At 42.2% G+C, this 20,336-nt stretch overlaps 2 protein-coding genes, 1 non-coding gene and 1 pseudogene across 6 annotated transcripts in view; 2 read left to right on the top strand and 2 right to left on the bottom strand.

Annotated features, from left to right (window-relative positions):
- Window positions 1–20,336, bottom strand: part of LOC144651272 (cyclin-D1-binding protein 1 homolog) — a 130,426-nt gene that overhangs the window by 53,662 nt on the left and 56,428 nt on the right. The gene's annotated exons all lie outside the window — the stretch shown is intronic.
- Window positions 1–20,336, top strand: part of LOC144651229 (uncharacterized) — a 56,202-nt gene that overhangs the window by 21,313 nt on the left and 14,553 nt on the right. The window contains exon 8 of one of the 4 annotated variants that reach the window (XM_078511150.1): window positions 3,105–3,969. The exons of the other annotated variants lie outside the window; for them this stretch is intronic. Coding sequence (XP_078367276.1) covers window positions 3,105–3,340 — 236 coding nt within the window. The 3' untranslated portion in view covers window positions 3,341–3,969. Of the gene's footprint in view, window positions 1–3,104; window positions 3,970–20,336 lie in introns of those variants that run through there. 4 annotated transcript variants of the gene reach the window in all.
- Window positions 282–1,411, top strand: LOC144651329 (uncharacterized; annotated as a pseudogene).
- On the bottom strand, window positions 10,436–10,577 carry LOC144652779 (U4 spliceosomal RNA). The gene has a single exon (XR_013570630.1). It is a non-coding gene; the product is annotated as a U4 spliceosomal RNA (small nuclear RNA).

Raw genomic sequence — 20,336 nt, 5'->3', positions numbered from 1 at the left:
TTTGATCGATTTGTTTTTGCTCGTTCCATACATTCAGTTTTCCTCCTGGAACAATTTATTCAGCTAATTGTGTCACATAGAAACAATATGTTATTATAATGGATGATGATTTTAAATTGTCGCTCGCCGTTCGAAAAATCTTGATTAATCCTGACAGACACCTTTTCCGTTCGCAATATAGGTCCTAGTCATACACATTATTCACTATTTGAATTTCGCTTTAATCTAGTCCCGTCTTTAAAGTCTTTGATAGTAGCTCACTTTCGTCTCCATACAGTTACAAAAGATCGAGAAAATGCTGTGGACGGTTCCTTGTTTCTTCTTGTTCGGTTCGTTGATGAACTTCGTAACTGCTGATGATCGATGCAGAACAGAAGTTAACATACCTGGCATGGCTCTCAAGGGCTTCGTCTTTAAAAAGATGTCAGTAACAGCCCCTCACAAGTGTGATGTCAAATGCGAATAGGAAATCGGCTGCCAGAGTTATAATTATGTAAGAGAGGAAAACTTGTGCGAACTGAATAATCGCACGAAGGAGGCAAGACCTGAGAATTTCCGTTCAGACCCTGCACGGTTTTACATCAGACGCTTGAACGGCACGGGTATGTACTCAGTTTAAAGAATTAATACATTTTACTCCGCTCGGCCAATTTTTTTTTCTTTTCCTTAATTGTTTTTTCGTTGCATTTTGAGATTTAGATGGTATATATTTTTTAGGTAAAGTCTGCATCGAGCCTAGGGCCTACAGGCCGGAGCTTATCCCGGTTTCATTAACATCAGAAAGAGTATTTCTACCCCCCTTGATGGGATGCAAGTCAGTCGCTGGGTCATCCCCAGCAGTTAATTCGCCGGTTCCCATTTAAATACCCCTGGGTGAAGAAAAGCACTATGAGAGTAAATTGTCTTGCTCAAGAACACAACGGAGTGCCCGGGCCAGGGCTCGAACCCGGACGGTTTGATCCGGAGTCCAGCACACTAACCATTAGGTCAACACGCCTCCCACAATTTTCCTTTGAAAGAAAATGGTAATTATATCATCTGCTTGACTCACCAGCTATATCTAAATGACCCATTTTACAGCAATTTCAGAAAATGTATAGTTACCGTTAAGTTATAAAAAAAAAAAAAACGATTTCTCAGAAGGGTATCTCAACCTCCCGAATTTCGCGAAATTAAGTAAGCGCGAAAATTCAAAAGAATAAGGTATCAGCTGATAGAAACAACTGTTTAATTGTTAAATATATTTCTTATTAAAGCTCCTCTAGGTTCCATTCCGGAGCTACCAGCGCAGTCGTGTCAGGAAATAAAGGCAAGCGAAGGAAAAGACACCATTAGCAGCAAGTACTGGCTGGATCCAACTGGGACTGGAACGGCAGTTTTGGTTTATTGTGATATGAACTTAGAAGGTTAGTCTCCAATGATGTCAGTTTTGCATTGTTTTTGTATACATTCTGTTTTGTTGTTGTTGTTATTGTTGTTAATTGTTTTTGGTTTGTTTGTTTGTTTGTTTGTTTGTTTGTTTCAAACTGACTTCTGGATTTTTTTGATAACCAGGGGATCTGTATTTTAGATTTCCCTTTATTTCAAAGGTTGAAAAATGTTTTTTTTTAAATCTTTTGCTATCCAGATATCGATGAATGCATTACCGGAAACCACGACTGTGACGTGAACGCGAACTGCACGAACACTGTTGGCGGACATAACTGTACTTGCAAGGAAGGAAATGGAAGTTCTTGTTCAGGTAAATTGACTTAAATAGTCCACTGAGCAAGTTGTAACTAATTATTGTAAACTGTCTGCAGTATGTTTGAGTATTGTATACTTAGCTCATTTAGAAAATAACCTACTGGAGAGTCTGCGAGAATGTAGCGGGTCGTCCGATGACATTGACTGCAAAGATGCAGTAGATGACACAGTGAATATATGAAAGACATATATGCGAACTGCGGATAAATGATGAAATGAATGAAGTGATCCTCGTACTGTGTAAGTAATTTAAGCAATTGCATTTTAGCCTGAAAAAAAAGCAGTAGCTGGCCTGGCCGTTCAGTGTCTATATTCAACTTTACAAGAGGAACAACTTTCGTCTCACGGCCACCGCCATGCAATAACTCTCTTCGCCCTTGAAACGATTTTGGAGAAGTTCAAGGAGCGAGAACAACTGGCGCAAAAAGCGCTGTTAAATGACGGGCTATAATTCACGATCGTTTATTTTCTCCTGCAGCTTTGAAGAACTGTGCTGACATCTACAAATCTGGTGAAACAAGAGACGGTGTGTACGCAATCAAACCTGACAATTTGTCTGCCTTTGATGTGTTTTGTGACCAAACAACAGTCGGAGGGGGGTGGACAGTGTTCCAAAAGAGACTAGACGGGTCGGTATATTTTTACCTTAACTGGAGCGACTACAAACATGGCTTCGGCAATCCGAGTGGCGAATTTTGGCTCGGAAATGACAAGATCCACCGCCTGACTTCAACTGATAACATGAGGCTGCGTGTGGATTTGGAAGACGTCAAAGGAAATACTCGTTTTGCCGAGTACAACAAGTCTGTTGTTATGAGTGAGAATGACAAGTACAAGCTGATCCTCGGCAGTTACTCAGGTATGATTTTTTTCTTCATTTCAGCACAGTGAAAGCAGTGCACTTCTGAAAGTGGAATATGAAAGGAAAACAATTTCCAAAAAAATCCATACAAAGGGAACAGAACCTTCTTAGGTTATAATTGGCTTGGAGCCCAAAGGAAAAATCATTTCCAACATTGCTTGAAACGCTCAAAACAGCCTTTTTCGTACAGCTTTTATTTCTAAGTTATTCGTCATAAAGATATATATATGAAAAGTGTGTTCTGTCACTATTACCTTCTGATATTGACATTGGCAGTATGTAAACTCGTTTGCTGATGATGTTTTGTACGATTGTGCTAAATACAGGACATTATATCAAACAGAGTTAGAGTTAGGATCTTTTCGCTACTGCATATAAATGGTACTCTAGCCTGTGTACAGCCGCCCACTTTACTCAAGAAAAATCCTGAGGAGAGCGGACGGCAGCACACAGGCTAATAAAACATGGTTGGTCATTTCTTGATTTAATGTCTCAGGAAATGCTGGGGACTCTCTCGATCATCACCGTGGTCAACCATTTAGCACGCGGGATCAGGACAATGATAACTGGTCAGGCAACTGTGCCAGTAAGTGGCACGGAGCCTGGTGGTACAACAAGTGTTACCATTCCAACCTGAATGGATTCTATCGTGGTGATGTGATCTGGTTCGGCTGGAAGAAAGAATCCTTGAAGAGGACCGAGATAAAAATAAGACCAGTCAGGGATTTCTGAACGAGCAAATTCAGTTTAATGTTTCCATTTGGAAATTGTTCAATACACAACGAGTTTAAAAAGAATTAGTTACGTCACGTTACTGATAGAACAACGTCTGTTTTTGTAGAAAACAGGTTAAATTGATAAGTAATTACACTCTTGAAGTAGTTCTCCGGCTTAAATAAATCAAATGACCATCAAATGTACCCAGTGTAAATACGATTTAGTCAACTATATTTACTTTTAGTGTGACATTCAGCATCTTTCGGAGAAATGTTTAAATGACGAAAAAAGTGTGTTATATCATACTTTCTTGTTAACCCGGACCCTTCTGTGAAAAAAAAAACATTGTTTTCTTTTTTAACAGCACGAAGGGCTCTAATGATCTATATGGATTAGTTTTGAATCAGTAGCCGAATGCTGTTGTTAATTTATTATTATACAATAACTGAAAATGAAACTCACGTTGATTGCTAAAAAGCTATTTTAATGTTTATATATAAAGGTATTATTTCTAACATCACGCGCAGTTTATTAAGCCATTGTATTGCTTAATTACAAAACACCCTGGTTAATGTTTATACTGTCTATGTTTATTTCTGTTTTTGATTTGTTCTTCAACGTTGAATAAATGCATTGTAATTGCACCTGCAGTGATTTAACAGTGATTTTGCTCAAAGTGCTTACCAGTCTTCCTCGTTGCGCGCACTTCTTTGCTGCACACTTTACTGATAGAACAACGTCCGTTTTTGTAGAAAACAGGTTAATTTGATAAGTAATTACATTCTTGAAGTAGTTTTCCGGCTTAAATAAATCAAATGACCATCAGATGTACCCAGTGTAAATACGTTTTAATCAGAATAGTCAACTATATTTACTTTTAGTATGACATTCAGCATCTTTCTGACAAATGTTTACATGACGAAAAAAGTGTATTATATAATACTTTCTTGTTAACCAAGACCCTTCTGTGAAAAAAAAAAACATAAAACATTTTTTTTCTTTTTTAACAGCACGAAGGGCTCTAATGATCTATATGGATTAGTTTTGAATCAGTAGCCGAATGCTGTTGTTAATTCATTATTATACAATAACTGAAAATGATACTCGCGCTGATTGGTAAAGAGCTATTTGCTGTTTATATATAAAGGTATTATTGTTATGAGTAAAGAAGTACACGTCCGTACACTTCAACAGTTTATTCTCAAGTCCTTTTACAGAACATGTGAACTAAGGATCACGTGATAACAACAACTACACAGGACAACCAACTTATCATAACATACCCCTTCTTAAGCTAGTTGGCTATCTTCTACAAGGTTAAGTTAATTCTAATAACAACTGAAACAAGCAGTAAACAACTCAACTGTTGATAATCCTACGATTACAATTCTTTCTACATAACATAATCCTTATCCCAACTCGGAACAGATCTGACTCGTGTAGAGCGACGTGGACCTGAGGGAACATCATTGTCAGGAGGGTTGTGTTCCGAGTTAGCACTGTCTGACTCTGCAGTTACACTAGGAAAGTTTACAATGGTTTCTGTAGTTACAGGTTCTGAATCATTGCTTATATCATCATCTATTGTTATAGGTGGCTCCTGAGTAAGATGAATATGTCGTCTATTTCTACGATACTCTTTACCAGTTTCATCAGTAATCAAATATGATCTAGGAGTCTCATGTTTACCTTTAACTACAGCAGGTGATAAATGTTTGTCACCTGGTTTCATAAACCTTACACTATCCCCTTCCTTAAGTTGTGGCAATGGTTTTGAACCTTGCCTATCATAGAACTCCTTATATTTAGCTTGACGCCTTTCTAGTAGTACAGGAATGTCATGACAAATCTGTGGCACCAACATCCTAGGGTGAACAGGAACCCCGGTCCGAATTTGCCGACTGAACAACATTTGGTTAGGTGAATAAGGGAAATTGCTTATGGGGGTGTTGCGATATTCCATAAGACCTTCATTCAAATTGCACTCTTTTCTAAGCAAGTTTTTAACAATATGAACTGCCTTTTCTGCAAGACCATTAGCCTAACTATACTTTGGACTGGTTGTTACAATATTTATGCCATATTGTGTAGCATATTGCTTCATTTCTCTAGAGTTATAAGGCATGTTATCTGCAACTAGAGTTTGTGGGTATCCATGTCTTGAGAATATTTCATTCAGACTCCGAATGACAACACTGCTTGTTTTCCCATTAAGCCTGAAAGCCTCAATATACTTTGAATAATAATCAATAACCACAAGGTAGTTTTGATTTTTGTATTCAAGGAGATCAGATGCAACTATTTGCCATGGTAGTAGTGGAACTTCTCGAGTTTGCATGGGTTCTTTGGGTTGCTTACTCTGATATTTCATGCATTTTTCACAACTAGACACCATTTCTTCAATATGCTTGGTCATGCCAGGCCAAAATACTGTCATGCGGGCATTGGCTTTGGTTTTTTCAATGCCACAGTGGCTAATATGCAATTTCTGGAGAATATCTTTTCTCCATGCAGATGGAATGACAAGCCTGTTATCCTTGAGTAAAATTCCATCTGTATCATGAATGTCATTCCGCACATCCCAGAAAGATTTTAGAGGGGAGGGTACATTGCGTTTGTGTTCAGGCCAACCCTCTCTGGCATATTTGTGTAACATTTGCATAGTAGGATCACTGTAGTTAAGTTCTCGTAATTCCATCAACTTAACATCTGAAATTGGGAGATTGGTGATCACGGAATGAATGAAATGCTCCATGTCATGATGCATATCACTGTCAATAGGAGTACTGGACTGATCAAATGCCCTAGAGAGAGTATCAGCAATGTAAAGAAACTTCCCTGGAACATATCTGACATTGAGATTGTACTTTTGCAAACGAAGTCTCATTCTTTGCAATCGAGGAGGTACTTTGAAAAGAGGCTTTTTGAAAATGCTTTCCAGGGGCTTATGATCCGAGAGCACCTCAATTTCTGCTCCATATGTGTACATGTTAAATCTCTCACACCCAAAAACAATTGCTAAAAGCTCTTTTTCTATTTGAGCATAGTTTGTCTCAGAATTTGACATAGCACGTGAAGCATATGCAACTGGTTGGTTCTGTTGCAACAAACATGCTCCTAAGCCACTTTTACTGGCATCAACTTGGAGTGTGGTGGGTAAATTTGTGTCATAGAATCGTAGAACTGGAGCACTACTCAAGACTGATTTGAGTTTTGTAAGCGCAGTATCGTGCTCTGGAAACCAAGCCCATGGTACACCACACTTAAGCAAGGATCGCAATGGGGCAGTTAATTCCGACATGTTTGGGATATACTTAGCAAGATAGTTGATCATGCCCAATAACCTTTGCAGGTCTTGTTTGCATGATGGGGTGGGCATGTTGTGAATAGCAGAAATTTTTTCTGGGTCTGGTGAAAATCCCAACTCACTAACCACTTCACCCATGTACTTGACTTGGCTAACACGAAATTGAATTTTGTCACGATTGAATTTAATGTGGCGCTCTCGTGCTCTGGTCAGAACCTTGCGTAGGATCAAATCATGTTCTTGTTCATCCTTACCTCCAATGATAATATCATCAAAAATTGGTAATGCACCTGAAATATCACCAAAATGTTTCTCAACCATTTTCTGGGCCACTTCACTTGCACATGAAATACCAAATGGCATTCTCTTAAACCGGTATCTCCCAAAGGGCGAGTTAAACACGCATAAAAATGAGGATTCTTCTGTGAGCTTTTGGTGCCAGTAACAATTTGACATGTCAACAACTGAGAAAACTTTGCAACCGTTCAGGGTGTTTGAAATTTTTTCAAAGCTTGGAGGTGTGAAATCTTCCCGTTCTATAGCTTCGTTTAGATCTGGTGGGTCTAAACACAATCTCAGCGAATTGTTTGGTTTTTCAACAATTACTAAATTACTGACCCATTCAACCGGTTCTTCCACTTTGGCAATAATATCATTTCTTTCAAGGTCATTTAAAGTTACTTTGAGTTTGTCCAACAATCTTAGGGGAACATTCCTTTGTGGTTGAATGGTGGGAAGACTATTAGCCTTCAACTTAATGTTGTATTCGCCCTCAACACATCCTAAACCCTCAAAAACATCCTGAAATTCATCCAGTAGGCTAGGTTTTGCTTGAACTTCATCGACATTGAGACCTATTTGTTCTACTTTGTTATTCAGGCTGATTAACTCTAGCTCTAAGCATGAGTCTAAACCCAGGAGAGGTTTCACATCATTACGAAGGACATAATACTCCAAAGGAGTTGTACCCTTACTCTCGTTTACTTTCGTGTCAAGAAAACATTTGCCCACTGTATCTAATTGGTGCCCCCCAAATGATTTGAGTAACATGCTTGTTGGCTCTATACGGGCATTTAACTCATTTGCCAAACGCATGGACATTACATTACATTCTGCACCCGTATCGAGTTTGAAAGTGACGGGAACATTATTAACTAATAAGTCTGACTGAATGTTCCTTCTAGTGCTACCTTGAATTTCCTCGATGTACAGCCCCTCCATTGGTTCTCTGTCTTCACTCAGTTCAATTCGTACGTGACGAACTCTTCTTTCTTCCGTACCATCCTTCGGCTTGAGACAGCACCGAGCATAGTGGTTTCGTCCGTTGCATTTGAGACACGTGGCGCCATAGGCGGGACAATTTCCTCTGTTTTGAGACATGGCACAGAACTTGCATTTGAGAATTTTCTTTGAGTCTTCCTGCTTGGATTTTCCGGTGTCTACCGGCGGCTGTGTTTTCTTTACGGTATCAATGCTGCTCTCTTCGGTGGTTGGGGGGGAGCTGAAGATTTTAGATTGTTCTTTGGATTGTTCCGTAATTCTGCATAATTTTATGGCTTTCTCGAGTGTTAAATCCGTGTTAAATTAGTCTCTCTCGGAGCTTTGGATCGCATATTCCAACGACAATTTGGTCTCTTATCAGAGATTCTTTAATCGCCCCAAAATCGCAGTAATCCGCTCTTCGTCTAAGATCTGTGACAAATACGTCGATCGGGCGACCTTCTTGTGCTGTCGTTTTGAAACGGTATCGTTCGTAGATTGTGTTTTTCCGTGGTACACAATACGTTTCAAGCGCTGTTAAAATGCCTGCAACGGTTCTTGCTGTGATATCTCCGGAAATGCCCGGTAAGGTTTTCAGCACTCGTCTTGCTTTGTTCCCGAGAACACTTTGAATGGTTGCTATTTGTACGGCATCGTCCTTTTCGTGTAGGCCGCTCGATACCCGATACAATTCCCACGCTTCTTTCCATTCATTCCACTCTTCTGCGAGGTTCAGACTATCAATATCCAATTCCGAGGGAGGTTTAATGCGTTCCATGTTACAGTTCAGAGTCAGAAAGCTTACTGTTGAAGAGATCCTGGTACCATGTTATGAGTAAAGAAGTACACGTCCGTACACTTCAAGAGTTTATTCTTAAGTCCTTTTACAGAACATGTGAACTAAGGATCACGTGATAACAACAACTACACAGGACAACCAACTTATCATGACAATTATATCACGCATTTGTATCGTTCATCGGCGCAATGTTGGATGAACACTTGAAAACCTGTAATCACCAGCTGTTTCCTGCCGTGTTCTCTAACATCACGCGTAGTTTATTGAGCCATTGTATTGCTTAATTATAAAACACCCTGGCGAATGTTTATACTGTGTATGTTTATTTCTGTTTTTGATTTGTTCCTCAACGTTGAATAAATGCATTGTAATTGCACTTACAGTGATTTTGCAGTGATTTTGTTCAAAGTGATAAAGAATTTTTCTTTGTGCGCATTTCTTTCCTGCACAGTTTTCAAATGCATGAGGTGGGAGCTGTTCCCGTCCCTACTTCTTTTCCTCTCGCCATTTAGTGAGTTGCTTGATGGCCAGTGCCCGGATTTTCCAAGTGTGGATAAATATGTCCACCGGATAAATCACTATCCAGTGGATAAGTGTTGACAAAACATACTACGCTATTCACTGGATAGTGATTTATCCCGTGGATAGCTTCGTCCATTCTTTGAACAATCGGAGCCAGGCTTACACCAGCCGCAGCAGCAGTAACAGCACGAAGTTAAAGTTAACGAACGGAAAATATGATTCACACCGAAGTCGAATTCGGATAAAATTGTGCCGTTTCACTTTAAGGGACGATTGAATGACCACGGTCAGACCATAAGAGAAGAATATGCGATTTTCCTACCCTATTTCAGACCACACGTACCCTACTTAGGAACTGCTTCGGTTTTGCGTAAACATCGAGAAGGGCTTAAAACTCCCAATGTCAACTGAATTGCACTTCTCAGAGATGAGTAATAACAATGATAAAAATAGTTATATCCAATAATTATTCCTAAATACTGACCTGAGTGCACAAATCTAACCTATTACAGACAAAAACAGCTGAGAAACCACACCCTTTGGCGCGGCACATATATACATAGCTTATGTAAGTGAATACTCCCCTCCGCAGGGTGGGGGTGAGGGGTCACCTTGACACGACATCATAACTCCACATTACAGACCACGTTTGTTCCCAAAAAAAACGGAGGGCAAACCTAATCCTCTAGGAAAAGTTTTCTATTCTTGGTATTCCGGGGTATAAGAAATTGTAAACCCTACGAATAACTAAAGGGTTCTTCAAGGGATGATCTTTGACCTCGATTACTTCAAGACAGCTGAAGAAGAGCTGTAGAGACGATTGGAGATGAATACCTGAATATACAGTTATAATAATTAGTCAAGGATAACCCCTGCAAATTTTCTTGTGTTAACGAAGAAAAGAAACCCAACCAAAACACTTGAAATCAAAAGTCTATCCGGCTTATTATGACTGAAATAGGCTATTCATCCTGCCTTCCTCGCTTTCGAACGCCGGCTGTTGTTTTGAGTTGATGGGAAATCCGAGAAGGTAGGGAACCCCGTATGGCAACATTTTTTGCCAGGCTCGAAACGTTAGTTCCCTGTCGAGCTATAAAGGATGAAGCGAGCAATGGCAACTCTGGGACCTCATTAGTAAAGTGTCACTCAGAGTTTAATAAAGCGATACTGTAACTTACTATAAGTTCCTTGGCAATTTAATTCTTTTCTAGTTTCTAGTAGGGCAATGTAGAGGCCGTCAAAAATTACAAAGCCGACTGTATTTCAAGTCGTCTTGCGGGGTATTGCGAAAAGTTTTCAATCATCAATAACCGCGCCTCGGATGGACCTCACTGGCTACGGTAATACCACTAATGAATAGCGATTTTGTACGCTTACGCTAAAGAAACTCACTTTTCCAAAAAAAAAACTGGTTCCCAGTGCACACCAACTCCATGATACGATTTGTAAAATGAGGAAACCATTATTGTCAAGACACTCACAATTTTTTTGAACAGCACATGATTTGTCGCTGCTACATGTCCCTTTAATTGAACAACACATGACTTTGTCGCTGCTACATGACCCTTCATTGTGAACAACACAAGTTTTTGTCGCTGCTACACGGCATGACCCTTCAGTGTGAACAACACATGATTTAGTCGCTGCTACATGTCCCTTCAGTGTGAACAACACATGATTTTGTCGTTGCTACATGTCCCTTCAGTGTGAACAACACATGATTTTGTCGCTGCTACATGACCCTTCAGTGACGCTGCTACATGTCCCTTCAGTTTGAACAATACATGATTTTATCGCTGCTACATGTCCCTTCAGTGTGAACAACACATGATTTTGTCGCTGCTACATGTCCCTTCAGTGTGAACAACACATGATTTTATCGCTGCTACATGTCCCTTCATTGTGAACAACACACGATTTTTTCGCTGCTACATGACCCTTCAGTGTGAACAACACATGATTTTGTCGCTGCTACATGACCCTTCAGTGTGAACAACACATGATTTTGTCGCCGCTACATGTCCCTTCAATTGAACAACACATGATTTTGTCGCTGCTACATGTCCCTTCATTGTGAACAACACATGATTTTGTCGCTGCTACATGTCCCTTCAATTGAACAACACATGATTTTGTCCCTGCTACATGTCCCTTCAATTGAACAACACATGACTTTGTCGCTGCTCAGTACATGTCCCTTCAGTGTGAACAACATGATTTTGTCGCTGCTACATGTCCCTTCAATTGAACAACACATGATTTTGTCGTTGCTACATGTCCCTTCAGTGTGAACAACATGATTTTGTCGCTGCTACATGTCCCTTCAATTGAACAACACATGATTTTGTCGCTGCTACATGTCCCTTCAGTGTGAACAACATGATTTTGTCGCTGCTACATGACCCTTCAGTGTGAACAACAAATGATTTTGTCGCTGCTTCATGACCCTTCAGTGTGAACAACACATGATTTTGTCGTTGCTACATGTCCCTTCAGTGTGAACAACACATGATTTTGTCGCTGCTACATGTCCCTTCGGTGTGAACAACACATGATTTTGTCGTTGCTACATGTCCCTTCAGTGTGAACAACACACGATTTTGTCGCTGCTACATGTCCCTTCAGTGTGAACAACACATGATTTTGTCGCTGCTTTATGGCCCGTCAGTGTGAACAACAAATGATTTTTTCGTTGCTACATGACCCTTCAGTGTGAAAAACACATGATTTTGTCGCTGCTCAGTACATGTCCCTTCAGTGTGAACAACATGATTTTGTCGCTGCTACATGTCCCTTCAGGGTGAACAACACATGATTTTGTCGCTGCTTCATGACCCTTCAGTGTGAACAACACATGATTTTGTCGCTGCTACATGTCCCTTCAGTGTGAACAACACATGATTTTGTCGTTGCTACATGTCCCTTCAGTGTGAACAACACATGATTTTGTCGCTGCTACATGTCCCTTCAGTGTGAACAACACATGATTTTGTCGCTGCTTCTTGACCCTTCAGTGTGAACAACACATGATTTTGTCGCTGCTACATGTCCCTTCAGTGTGAACAACACATGATTTTGTCGTTGCTACATGTCCCTTCAGTGTGAACAACACATGATTTTGTCGCTGCTACATGTCCCTTCAGTGTGAACAACACATGATTTTGTCGTTGCTACATGTCCCTTCAGTGTGAACAACACATGATTTTGTCGTTGCTACATGTCCCTTCAGTGTGAACAACACATGATTTTGTCGCTGCTTTATGGCCCGTCAGTGTGAATTTACGAACAACAAATGATTTTTTCGTTGCTACGTGTCCCTTCAGTGTGAAAAACACATGATTTTGTCGCTGCTCAGTACATGTCCCTTCAGTGTGAACAACATGATTTTGTCGCTGCTACATGTCCCTTCAGTGTGAACAACACATGATTTTGTCGCTGCTTCTTGACCCTTCAGTGTGAACAACACATGATTTTGTCGCTGCTACATGTCCCTTCAGTGTGAACAACACATGATTTTGTCGCTGCTTTATGGCCCGTCAGTGTGAACAACAAATGATTTTTTCGTTGCTACATGTCCCTTCAGTGTGAAAAACACATGATTTTGTCGCTGATACATGTCCCTTCCGTGTGAACAACACATGATTTTGTCGCTGCTTCTTGACCCTTCAGTGTGAACAACACATGATTTTGTCGCTGCTACATGTCCCTTCAGTGTGAACAACACATGATTTTGTCGTTGCTACATGTCCCTTCAGTGTGAACAACACATGATTTTGTCGCTGATACATGTCCCTTCCGTGTGAACAACACATGATTTTGTCTTTGCTACATGACCCTTCAGTGTGAACAACACATGATTTTGTCGCTGCTACATGTCCCTTCAGTGTGAACAACACATGATTTTGTCGCTGCTTTATGGCCCGTCAGTGTGAACAACACATGATTTTGTCGTTGCTACATGACCCTTCATTGTGAACAACACATGATTTTGTCTTTGCTACATGACCCTTCAGTGTGAACAACACATGATTTTGTCGTTGCTACATGACCCTTCATTGTGAACAACACATGATTTTGTCGTTGCTACATGTCCCTTCAGTGTGAACAACACATGATTTTGTCGCTGCTACATGACCCTTCAGTTTCGCTGCTACATGTCCCTTCAGTTTGAACAATACATGATTTTGTCGCTGCTACATGACCCTTCAGTGTGAACAACACATGATTTTGTCGTTGCTACATGACCCTTCATTGTGAACAACACATGATTTTGTCGCTGCTACATGACCCTTCAGTGTGAACAACACATGATTTTGTCGCTGCTACATGACCCTTCAGTGTGAACAACACACGATTTTGTTGCTGCTTCATGACCCTTCATTGTGAACAACACATGATTTTGTCGTTTCTACATGTCCCTTCAGTGTGAACAACACATGATTTTGTCGTTTCTACATGTCCCTTCAGTGTGAACAACACATGATTTTGTCGTTTCTACATGTCCCTTCAGTGTGAACAACACATAATTTTGTCGCTGCTACATGACCCTTCATTGTGAACAACACATGATTTTGTCGTTTCTACATGTCCCTTCAGTGTGAACAACACATGATTTTGTCGCTGCTACATGTCCCTTCAGTTTGAACAATACATGATTTTGACGCTGCTACTGCCCTTCAGTGTGAACAATACATATTTTACGCTGCTACAGACCCTTCAGTGTGAACAACACATGATTTTGTCGCTGCTACGACCCTTCAGTGTGACAACACGATTGTGCTGCTATTCCCTTCAGGGAAACACATGATTTTGTCGCTCCTACATGACCCGTCAGTGTGAACAACACATGATTTTGTCGCTGCTACATGACCCTTCAGTGTGAACAACACATGATTTTGTCGCTGCTACATGACCCTTCATTGTGAACAACACATGATTTTGTCTTTGCTACATGACCCTTCAGTGTGAACAACACATGATTTTGTCGTTGCTACATGACCCTTCATTGTGAACAACACATGATTTTGTCGCTGCTACATGACCCTTCAGTTTCGCTGCTACATGTCCCTTCAGTTTGAACAATACATGATTTTGTCGCTGCTACATGACCGTTCAGTGTGAACAACACATGATTTTGTCGTTGCTACATGACCCTTCATTGTGAACAACACATGATTTTGTCGCTGCTACATGACCCTTCATTGTGAACAACACATGATTTTGTCGCTGCTACATGTCCTTTCAATTGAACAACACATGATTTTCGCGCTGCCACATGTCCCTTCAGTGTGAACAACACATGATTATGTCGCTGCTACTTGACCCTTCAATTGAATAACACATGATTTTGGCCCCGCTACACGTCCCTGCTACATGTCCCCGCAGTGTAAACAACACATGATTTTGTCGCTGCTACATGTCGCTGGTACATGTCCCTGCCGTGTGTAGGCACCTTTACTTGGTAACATCTAATAAATGGCTCGAATAAATAGATATATATATCGCTGCTTCTGTAAGGGATTATAATACCGGACAGGACGATGCGTTTTACATGAAGTGTAATTAGATAGACCACGTGCGAGAGTCAGCGAGCGAACGTTGTGAATTCGTTCATGTTGTAGCGTCTAGGCGAGTTTTACGGCTTAATTACAGTTCAGTGAACGTCGTCCTGGTGTGGTTGTGTTCTTGCTCGAGTTTATTACATTGGTGGCAGCGGTCCGGGATTTAAAGTGACCAGAAATGAGTGACGGAGAAGAGGAAAAGCCTAAAGGCGCCGAAGGCGGTCTTTCGAAAGAACCCGCGCCAAAACAAGAAGCGAAGCCACTACCAAAAAGTGCATCGCAGAAGGAGAGTTCTGAAATTCAGCAGCTGGTGAATACCTTATCCCAGGCCCTGAAGCAGAGCATGGTGGTTTCTAGCGAAACGGAATCCAGGAGGAACGTACGAGCTCCGCGTGTTTATTCAGTGGGTCAAAATTTCAAAACATGGCTGTCGCAGTTTCTTCAGTATGCAAATCTCGTACATATCAAGCCTTCAGATCGTCGAGCATTTTTGCTCACCCTACTGGATCAACCGGCCTACAAAGCGGTTGAGCTGCTCAAGCTTTCGGGATCGTTACCTTTCGAGGAATTCACGGCACAACTGATCCAAAGGTTTGATTCAGGCAAGACGAAAGAAGATTACAAATTGCAGTTACGGGCTCGGTGTCAAAGGCCGAATGAGGACTTCGAAGCATTCGCCGATAATTTGATGGAGCTAGTGGAAAATGCCTACCCGGAGGCCGCTTATTCGTTCAAGGTGGAATTGGCAAGAGATCAGTTTATTCAAGAAGTGGCAATCAGCGATGATTTACGAGAAAAAGTTTTCATGAGTCAACCGGCGTCGGTTGTGGAGGCTGTTCGTGTTGTTCGTCGGTTGGAAAGCGCGCGTAAAGCTTGTCAGGCTGTGCCATCTGTGGAAAAGAAAAAGTCGGTGAATGTGGTGAGTGCGTCAGCGGATGGTGACAAAGTTTCCACTGAGATTCGTGAGCTTAAGGAGATAGTTCTTGGTATGAATGTGAAAATTCAAGAGCTGGAAAGTAAAGTTGAGAAACAACTGACGACACCTTCGCGACGTCGGGATGAAGTGGTATGTTATGCTTGCCGAAGGCATGGCCATTTTGCGCGGGAATGTCCAACTAGAGCAACGGGAAACGGAACTCGGGGCCTGCCCGGGGCCAGCCAGTCCCCGTAGGAAGAGAAAAGGTGGCCCAAGCTGTTTTAGCTAATGTCCATAAGGTAAATAACAATACACCTACAAATGAACATGTACTGTCTGCCATATCAGTTTCGGGAATTTATGTTTCTGGACTTGTGAATCATCGTTTGATGTGTGTTTTGTTAGACACTGGTGCAACTGTTAGTGTATTAAGTGAGAGTGCGTGGGAGAAGAGTGGAAATGTTTCTGGACTTAAGCCAGTGACAGGGAGGCTTACTACAGCAAATGGTAATGAACTGACTGTTCTTGGAGAAGCAGAAGCGAGATTTCGTATAGGAAATATTGATTGCTCCTGGCCTGTTATGATAATACGGGGACTAAACCATGACTGTATCCTTGGGTCAGACTTCTTCAAATACTATGGCTGCCAGATTCATTATGATACTGGGACTCTTGTAGTTGGGAATATTGAGATTCCAATCAGATACTGCAAAGTAAAACCTAGTGTTTGTAGGATTTTTCTGTGTGCTGATGTAGAGGTCGAACCTGGAACTGAACAGGTGATAGGAGCTAGATTAGAGGAAGGATATGAGCAGAATTTTGGTAGCCCTGGAATTCTGGAGGGGTCCAAGGAACTGCGGAGAGATTCCGAAATTTGCATCGCTCGTTCCCTAGTTGTTCCAAAGGCAGGACAAACCCCTATTCGAGTTGCAAACTTCTCGGACAAACCTGTAAGATTGCATTCAGATATTCCTATTGCTGAATACAAGCCCATCAGCTGTGTTAATGGTAGTGTCATACCTACTGAAGTTGATCCAAATTTGTCAAGTCCATCCTATGCATCCTGTTCGGCTATTGACATGATGGAGGAGAGGGACAAGCAGGCAAACCAAGACAATTGGATGGGTGCAGTTGAACCAAATTTTGAAGGGCTTCTACCAGACCAGAAGGAGCAGTTTTCATCACTGATGAAGGAGTACAAGGACATTTTTGCAGTCAGCAGTTTTGATCTTGGAAAAACAGATCTAATGGAACACGAAATTAACACTGGTGGCCATCCACCAATGAAGCAACCTCCACGTCGTGTACCACCCCATCAGAGAGAGATTATAGACAAACAGCTGGATGAGCTCTTAGCGAGTGGTAAGGTCGAAGAGTCCCAAAGTCCCTGGAGTAGCCCAGTTGTTCTGGCTAGGAAACATGATAGGAGTTACCGTATGTGTATTGACTTTCGAAGACTTAACCAGTGCACAGAAAAAGATGCCATACCTCTTCCTAGGACTGACGATGTCTTAGAAGCTGTTGGTGGTGCTCAGTGGTTTACCTGTCTTGACCTAGCCTCAGGGTATTGGCAGCTGCAAGTAAAAGAAGAAGACAGACCAAAAACTGCATTCTCTACCCATCGTGGTCAATTCCAGTGGAAGGTCATGCCATTTGGTTTGACGAATGGGCCCGCAAGCTTTACCAGGTTGATGAATTTAGCACTCAGTGGACTCACTTGGACACACTGTCTTGTGTACTTAGATGATATCATCATCTGGGCTTCTACATTGGAAGAGCATCTGTACCGCCTAAGGTTGGTCTTTGACCGGATACGAACTGCTGGCTTAAAACTGAAGCTAACAAAGTGCCAGTTCCTCAAGAAGGAAGTCAAATTTCTTGGGCATGTTGTCTCCTCGCAGGGGATAAAAACTGACCCAGAGAAAATTGAGACAGTCAAAACATGGCCCATTCCACTGGATGTTAAAGAGCTTCAGAGCTTTCTTGGTCTTGCCAGTTATTACAGGCGATTCATCTCTGGATTTTCCATTATTGCAGAACCGCTCTACAAACTGTGTAGAATAGGTGTTCAATTTGACTGGCAGCAAAAACAGCAAACAGCCTTTGAGGAACTGAAACATCGGTTGGTAAGTGCACCAGTGCTTGCTTACCCAGACTTTAGCTCTGATGCTGGTACATTCATACTTGACACTGATGCTAGCCAACAGTTGGGAATTGGAGCTGTATTGTCTCAGTTGCAACCAGATGGGGCTGAACAAGTAATTGCTTATGGAAATCGATCGCTAAATGACCATGAGAAGAACTATTGCGCAACTCGGTTAGAGATGCTGGCTCTAGTGACTTACATTGACCATTTTCGTTATTACTTGCTTGGACGGCGGTTCCGTGTGCGGACTGACCACCACTCATTAACATGGTTAATGTCATTCAAAGAGCCCCAAGGGCAAGTAGCGCGCTGGTTGGAACGCCTGCAGGAATATGACTATGAAGTTACACACCGGCCTGGAAAACAGCACTGTAATGCAGATGCCTTGTCACGACAACCGAGAAGAAATCATGGAGAATGCCTGTCCTGTGTACCATCAGTAAATTCCCAGGTAGCTGCTGTTACAGGAACGTCCCAGACTGGTCAGGGAGGTGAGGGGGAAGGTTCATGATCACAGGAAGCCATTGCACAAGCACAGAGAGAAGACCCTGATATTGGCCCAGTTGTGGAGCAGCTGTCACGAGAGTGGAAGAAACCGACTTTTGAGGAACTTCAGTCAATGAGTCGGACCACCAGGGCAGTCTGGGGGCAATTTGCCTTGTTGCAGTTAAAAGGGGGTGTACTCTATCTTCAGCCACCTGAAAACACCTCATCAGCTAAATGTAAGCAACGGATGGTTTTGCCAAAACGTTTGGTTAGGGAAGCACTTACTTCAATTCATGATGGTGTGGCAGGTGCTCACTTAGGAAGAATGAAGACTTTGAAGAAGATGACTGCAAGGTTCTGGAGGCCTGGGCTAACAAAGGAAGTGCATCAGCACTGTGACGGTTGCCTTACCTGTGCGAAGTGCAAGTCTAAACCAAAACCAAGAGCCCCTCTGAAGCCAGTACCATCAGGAAACCCCATGCAAAGGATCCACATTGACATAGTTGGCCCCTTGCCCCGTACTAGAAGAGGAAATCGCTGTATTTTGACAGTACAATGCAGCTTCACTAAGTGGGTTAAAGCATTTGCGATACCCAACCAGCGGGCCACGACGTGTGCAAAGGTACTTGTGAGGAACTGGATTTGTAGATTTGGTGTGCCTGACAGTATTCATAGTGATCAAGGTAGCAACTTCGAGTCAAAGGTTTTTGAAGAGATGTGCCGCATGCTTGAGATCCGTAAGACTCGGTCAACTACGTATCACCCAGAAGGTAATGGTCAAGTAGAGAACATTCACAAGACCCTAAAGGCCATGTTAAAAGCAAGAATTGAAGAGAATCCCAAGAGCTGGGATGAGCACCTGGACTACTGCATGATGGCTTACCGAAGCAGTGTCCATGCCTCTACAGGTCACACACCATTTGAACTTATGTTTGGACGAGAGATGAGGATCCCCTTGGATGTGATGATGGGTTCAGCTGATACCACTGATCACTCCTACACTGAATTTGTTGCTGATCTTCATGAGAATTTGGAAACTGCTTATCGAGATGTACGGCAGAATCTGAAGGTGGCCCAGCGACGACAGAAGGATGCCTACGACAAGGGGGTGAAGCACACAGTTTATCAAGCTGGTGATCTTGTCTTGCGTTTTTCGCCAGAACTGAAGCCAGGTGAAGCAAGCAAGTTTCACAGACAGTGGGAGGGACCTTACAAGATAGTTAAACAAGTCACTGAAGTAACCTACCTTGTCGAGAAAGTTGGCGGGCGCTCACGGAAGTCCAAAGTGGTCCATTTTAACAATTTACGATTATATGAGAGAAAGTCAGAAGGAGTGAGCGAGCGAGCAATGACTGATGCAGTTAGAAGTTCTGAGGGAGATGATACTGAGGTGGTGGAAGGTGAATGTGAGCATGAGCCACAGGTTCAAGATTCTGATGTTTTAGAAGACAGCGGATATCAGTCCTGTTATACGGATGTTTTGCAGCCTAGTTTGGTGGAAAGGGGTGCAGGTGGTGATCCAGTGATCGGAATGCCAGCAGCGGAGGGTGATACTGGAGGTGACAGTGTGGTGGATGAAAATGTTGAAGGAACTGACACTATCCAACCAGGAGGAGAAAGTGAAGAGACTCTGTCTGGTCCAGCTGACTTAAGTGGCGAGGAGAATGGGCAAAGTGAACCGGAGGTCGAGGAACAGGAGTATGCCTCACAGCGTCAAAGACCCACTATCCCACCAGGAGGTGAAAGTGAAAAGTCTCTGTCTGCTCCAGCTGACTTAAGTGGCGAGGAGAATGGGCAAAGTGAACCGGAGGTCGAGGAACAGGAGTATGCCTCACAGAGTCAAAGACCCGTTCGTGTCAGAAAACCACCAGATCGATATGGAGAATGGGTTGTAAACAGCCTACAGCAGATTACAGACCGTCTTCAGATGCTTGAGGATCAGCAGGCCATGGAAAAGGAGCGATTACGGAAACTAAAGCCAAAATTGTTAAAGAAAGCAAGAGCGTTAAGGGCA

The sequence above is a fragment of the Oculina patagonica genome, chromosome 4, assembly GCF_052425735.1.
Source record: "Oculina patagonica isolate OP01 chromosome 4, crgOcupat, whole genome shotgun sequence".
Taxonomy (NCBI): Eukaryota; Metazoa; Cnidaria; class Anthozoa; order Scleractinia; family Oculinidae; genus Oculina; species Oculina patagonica.
The sequence above is the reverse complement of the archived record's forward strand: the minus strand, read 5'-3'. Positions and strand labels throughout refer to the sequence as shown.